The sequence below is a fragment of the Microtus ochrogaster genome, linkage group LG4 (genome assembly GCF_000317375.1).
Source record: "Microtus ochrogaster isolate Prairie Vole_2 linkage group LG4, MicOch1.0, whole genome shotgun sequence".
In the NCBI taxonomy this organism is placed as follows: domain Eukaryota; kingdom Metazoa; phylum Chordata; class Mammalia; order Rodentia; family Cricetidae; genus Microtus; species Microtus ochrogaster.
In genome coordinates this window covers 58,980,577-58,986,576 of record NC_022030.1, presented here as the reverse complement: position 1 = coordinate 58,986,576, position 6,000 = coordinate 58,980,577, and the positions used below count along the sequence as shown (strand labels likewise).

The 6,000-nt window shown below is 45.1% G+C and overlaps 1 protein-coding gene across 1 annotated transcript in view; it reads right to left on the bottom strand.

Moving 5' to 3' along the window:
* Window positions 1-6,000, bottom strand: part of LOC101984685 (nuclear body protein SP140-like) — a 93,317-nt gene that overhangs the window by 57,256 nt on the left and 30,061 nt on the right. Inside the window, 1 exon segment of the mRNA XM_013351691.1 lies at window positions 1,237-1,302. Coding sequence (XP_013207145.1) covers window positions 1,237-1,302 — 66 coding nt within the window.

The following is a 6,000-nucleotide window of genomic DNA, read 5'->3' as shown; positions in this document are numbered from 1 at the left end:
GCCTCTGCCTCCCAAGTGCTGGGATTAAAGGCTTGCGCCACCACCGCCCGGCTCATGTCCAGTTTTTTATGTGGGTGCTAGGGATCCAAATTCAGGGCCTCAGACTTGTGTAGCAAGCACTTTACCACTGAGCATCTCACCAGCCCTTCAATGAACATTTGCGAAAATGGACTGTCAATTATCTTTCTATCTCTAAGTACCTCTCTCTCTCTCTCTCTCTCTCTCTCTCTCTCTCTCTCTCTCTCTCTCTCTCTCTAGACAGATACATAGTTACATTAAAAGGCCTGAATTTATAAACAAAATGAATGGTTTCATGCTGTGGTATATTATTTTAAGATGTGTTACGTTAGTTTACACTGTGGAACATTTGTTTTAATGATGCAAAGATGTGCTGCATTCTTTTATGTTGCATTTGTTTAACTCTGTGAAGCTGTGTTGCTTTGCTTGTCTAAAACATCTGATTGGTCTAATAAAGAGCTGAACAGCCCATAGCAAGGCAGGAGGATGGATAGGTGGAGCACATACACACATTTACACATATACAACTGCAACCTGTTTGCTTCATTCAACCTTCTTTGGAACATTTTTTTCAAACCAACAAAAATTTCATACTGAGGATAACAGCACCTCCCTTTCAACTCTGAACCACTTAACTTCTGGATGACCATATGTATGAGAAACTAACCATTTGTAAAAGACATTATAATATCATGACTCTTTGTTACAACCTCTTAACCCATGTCTGAGAGAACCTACATAAACCTTGCTTGGGAGGGTGGAGGTTGCTCAGGGGCTAAGAGCAACCAGTGAGCAAACATAAGGACCTGAGTTCAGATACCAGCATCAACATAAAAAATATGTATGTGTGTACCTATAATGCTAGTGTTAAGGGACTAGAGACAAGAAGCTCACTGGGGTTTACTGCCTGACAACCACCAAGGGAATAAAGAGAGAGAGAGAGAGAGAGAGAGAGAGAGAGAGAGAGAGAGAGAGAGAGAGGAGAGAGAGAGCAGGACATTCAACATCTTCCTCAGGCCTATACTTGTGGGTGCAAATATGTGTGCCCATATGCACAAGTGTGAATACAACACACATACACAAACACACACACACACACACACACACACACACACACACACACTATTAAGGCTCAGAAATTCACAGGCCTCCAAGCATGCAACAGGCAACACCTTAAAAAAACTCAACAGCTGTAACTCTGTCCAGCTGCTTGCTTACTATTTGGCCGTACAGCTTGTGGCCTTCTCCGTTTTATTCTTGACCAGTTGTGACCTTTCTTCTTTCCTACAAAACAAAAATAATAAAATCAATTATTCAGGGATATAGATGTAATTCTCTCAGCCTTATATGTCAGACATATTCAGATACTGTTTTCAAACTTCAGATCCTAGAAATGAGGAAAAATTCTAACAACAGTTTAGTCACGTGAGGGTTTGTCGGGGTCCAGTCTCAACGAAATTCACACATTCCAAGGTAGAAGCACAAGGATTAGAATTATTGAGCAATGGGAACAGAGATATGAAAGAAATAAAAGGCAGAAACACAGAACAGCATCGGGAGGGAAACTCAGTGTGTGCTAAATTTATTTGTTTTCTGCATGCTTATACACTTCTCTCCAAAAGCTGAGGGAGAAGGCCACAGACTTCATTAACATGACATAAGGAATGAACAAGTATCCAGTGGCTGTGATTGGTGAGTTTTTTCTCTTTTTGTCAGCTTAACTGTTTCTCTGAAACCAAGGACTTGACCGTTGATCTCCCAGCAACCCTATGGTATTCCTAGAAACGGTGAGCGGGGGATGCCCCCAACCACAGCCTTCAAGACTACGGTTGAGCCCTTCACTGGCATTCATCTCTGGTTATTCCCCATGGCTAAGGACTGAGATTTGACTACTTGCCACTCTGACTTCTGTCCTCGTCTCTCAGACTGTTCTCCTCTCTCGGGCCACTCAGAGTGGTCCTATCCAGTCCTCAATTCCTGATTGACTTTGACTTAGCCCTCGACCCTCACTTTATCCCAAAGATGTTCATGATTAATTGCCATTGGGTCCTCCCCTTTCTCACAATTTTAGCCATGGGAAAGGAACCCTCAAAAACTATCAGTCCACCCTCTTCCCTGGGATGTCCTTCAGAGACCCTAAAACCTCAAAGCTTAATGCCTTACTTACAGATTCCCAAGCTTATCCGCCTTTATACTAAGAAATGCCCTAAGTATACCTAAGATAATAACCTAAAGTGGCCACCTAACGGCACCTTAGATCCCGATATTCTGAGGGTGCTTTCTAACTTCTGTCAATGCACAGGCAGATAGAAAGAGTTATCTTATATCCAAGTCTTTTTCTATCTAAGTTCTAAGCTCTCTGTCCTTGCAAGATGTTCACCTGCTCACATGTTCCTGACTATGCCAACTAAGCCAATAGGAACATCCGCTTCTTCTCTGGACCCTGTTTATGAAACCCTACTTTTCAAACCTCAGCCGACAGCTACTTCTACCTCTCCAGTTCTCTACCCCCCACCCCAACTGCTCCGTTAGCCCCTCTGGATCCTTCCTCCTTTCTAGTGCCATGCTGCGGCAGCCGCCTGACTCCCTTTTACCCCTCTTTCATGCACACGCATGCTTCTAAGGAACCTGACCCTGACCAAACCAAGTCAGCAGCAGTTGTGAGAGATAGCCAGTGTGGATAAAATGATCACGGTACACGTTTGTTTCTCATGCTCAGAACTCTCTCACATAGAACAAAAAAAACTGTGTCCTTACATACCTAATTCTACCTCTTTTATAAAACTCCAATACATTACCCAATCTTATAGTCACACCTTTCATGATATTTTTATCATCCTAACTGATAACCTACTTCCTGAGGAGCACAGGCAAGTTTGGGAGCCAGAGTGCATGCAGATGAGGTTCATCAGACTAATGCAGCACATTGCCCTGCATTCATGTGCATGCAATGAGGCGGTCCCTGAGTGGGATCCACACAGGGGTTATAACACCCCAGGTGCTATTTTAGCTAGAGACCAGTTTACAACTTGCCTCCTGGTGCATATCCTTAAGGCTGCCCTCAAGCCAGTAAACTCTGATAAACTCTTAGATGTTGTTCAGGATCCAAATGAAAATCCATCTGCATTCTTAGAACACATCACAAAGGTTCTCTTGCAGTACACTAATTTAGATCCAGAGATCTAAATTTTGACCTCTGGGGAGGGCAAACAGCTCCTCATGACCCATTTCTTTTCCCAGAGCTTCCTCAACATTAGGTCTAAACTTAAGTGTTTGGAGAAAGGCCCCTTGATATCCCACAGGCAGAAGTCTTAGGGCTGGCTTTTAAGGTGTACCATGGAAGGCATGATAAGAACCATAGGCAGAAATATCAAATGCTGGCCAAGGCCATTCCACAGGCTTAGGCAACTGACAACCCTGTCCGTGTCACTCCCTTGTGCCCTGGGGCCCATGTTTCAAATGTGGTAAAACTGAATATTGGGCCTGGGAATGCTCTAATCCTCATTATTGGTCCAACAATACTGGGTCCAAAGTGCCACAGGGAAGAGCATTTGGTGATCGTGTCCTCATGCACATTGTGGCATGGAGACATCAGACTCAGACAACTCCCAAACCAACCTTCTAGGTCTAGCCATGGGCGACTGAGGTTGCCCAGGCTCCTTTGACCTGACCACAACTGTCATCTGTAATAGGGAGCCATGGGTAAGTATCATAGTATCTCCCTTCTCTTGGACACCAGAGCCACATACTTGGTATGGAGAGCGTTTGGGGGACCTACATCTCCTTCTCGTTTCCCTATTGTTGAGGTAGGGGGCAGCATTACCTACCTCATCAGACCCCACCACACAATTGTATTTTCAGGGGTATGCCTCTCACTCACTCATTTTTAGTCATGCCAACCTCCCTGTACCTCTTTTGGGAGGAGAATTTTTAGCTGAAGTGGGAGCTTCTATTTTGTTTGCTCCTTCCGATCACCTCACCCCAGGCCCTCCAACAGCTCCTCTCTGCCTCCTCCTAGCCTCCCAACCTTCCAGCTTCAATGTGTCTTTTCCTCTCTCGTGGATCCCCAAGTCTAAGACAACCAAAACCCCTCTGTTACTAGACACCATTCCCCTATTGTCACCCAATTACAGGATCCTACCAGGTACATTACCCAAGCTCAGTACCCACTCCTACTCCAGAGTCTTAGGAGTCTTAAACCTATCATCTTTGACCTTCTAAGAAATAAGCTACTTCGCCCCACCCCTTCTCCTTTAACACTCCTATACTTGCAATTAAAAAGCCTAACAGAGCCTATAGCCTGGTTCAAGACCTCCAGCTCATTAATTCTGCGGTGGTCCCACTTTATCCTGTAGTACCTAATCCTTCCATACTTCTTTCCACCATCCCTCCAGGAACCCCCCACTTCTCAGTTCTGGATCTCAAGGATGCCTTTTCTCTATTCCTCTCAGCTCTCAATCTCAAGATATCTTTGCCTTCACCTGGAATGACCCTAACACTCAACTCTCCGCACAGCTTACCTGGACTGTCCTTCCCCAGGGATTCCAAGACAGCCCATACCTGTCAGGCTTTAGCTTCTGATCTTCTCTCACTGTCTCTCCCTAAGTCTAAACTCATACTGTATGTAGATGATAATTTACTTTGCAGTCCATCCCTAGAGATCAGCAAAACTGATACCTCTGCTCTTTTAAATTTCCTGTCCAAAAGGGGCTATAGAATCTCACCTTCTAAGGTCCAACTGTCTACCTCTCAGGTCATTTACTTGGCATTAACTATTATTACCCCAACCCAAGAAGTTATTACCTCAGACAGGAAAAAAACTAATCCAGTCTCTTGCAGTACCTTCTACAAAAGAGGAGATTTTATTGTTCCTAGGAACAGCTGGCTTCTTGTATTCCTGGATCTCCTCTTTTTCTCTTCTTGCCCAACTCTTATACAAGGTTGCTCTCGGTTCTATGCATGAGCTCCTCCCCCATGCCATCACTAAGCCCTTCCAGAGGTTTCAACAGGCCCTTATCCAGGCTCCAACTCTCCATCTCTCAGACCTAACTCGTTCTTTCTCCCTCTATGTAACAGAAAAGGAGGGATATGTCTTTGAGGTTCCTAGGGCATCAGTCAGGACCTTCCTCTGCACCTGTAGCATACCTGTCAAAGAAGCTGGACCTTACCACTGGGGACTGGGCACCCTGCATATGTGCTTTAGTGGCCGCTGATCTCACTAACCTTTGGGTCACCCATCACTGTCTGCTCCCACCATAACCTGTCCCATTCCTTAATTTACAAAGGCTTACAAACTTTACCTCCTTCCCGAGTGCTTTCCCTCCAGGTGGTACTAGTGGAAGATGACACACTCGCTTTCCAATGCTTCCCATCCCTTAATATCTCAAATCTCCTACCTCAACCTAATATTCCCCATCTCACTCCTGCATAGAAACCTTAGAGGAACTACTGCCCCACCCCTCACATATACAGGAAGGCACATTGGCCCGGGCCACTTATACCTGGTACACAGATGGCAGCTCCTTTTTATACAAGAGGATCTATAGAGCAGGCTATGCCATAGTGTCAGATACTGGGGTGGTGGAGGCACAGGCACTCCCTGCCCATACCACTAACCAGCAGACTGAATTAATAACCCTCACCAGTGCCTTCCAGTTGGCATAGGGACAATCCTTAAAGGTTACAGACTCCAAATATGCCTCTCATATTCTCCTGTCCCACACAGCTATCAGGAAGGAGCATGGGCTTCTTACAATGAAAGGAGGATCCATAACTAACTCAAGCCACATTATGGACATGTTAAAGGCCTCCCATCTCCCCAAAGCTATAGGAATTATTCACTGTCGGTCTCATCAGACCAACAGCTCCATTATTTCTAGGGGAAATAACCAAGCTGACCAAGCAGTGAGGGCATCAGCACTCCGGGGCCCAAAGTTACTTCAATCACTTCTGGGGGTTCATACAGTGCAACCCACATTCTCA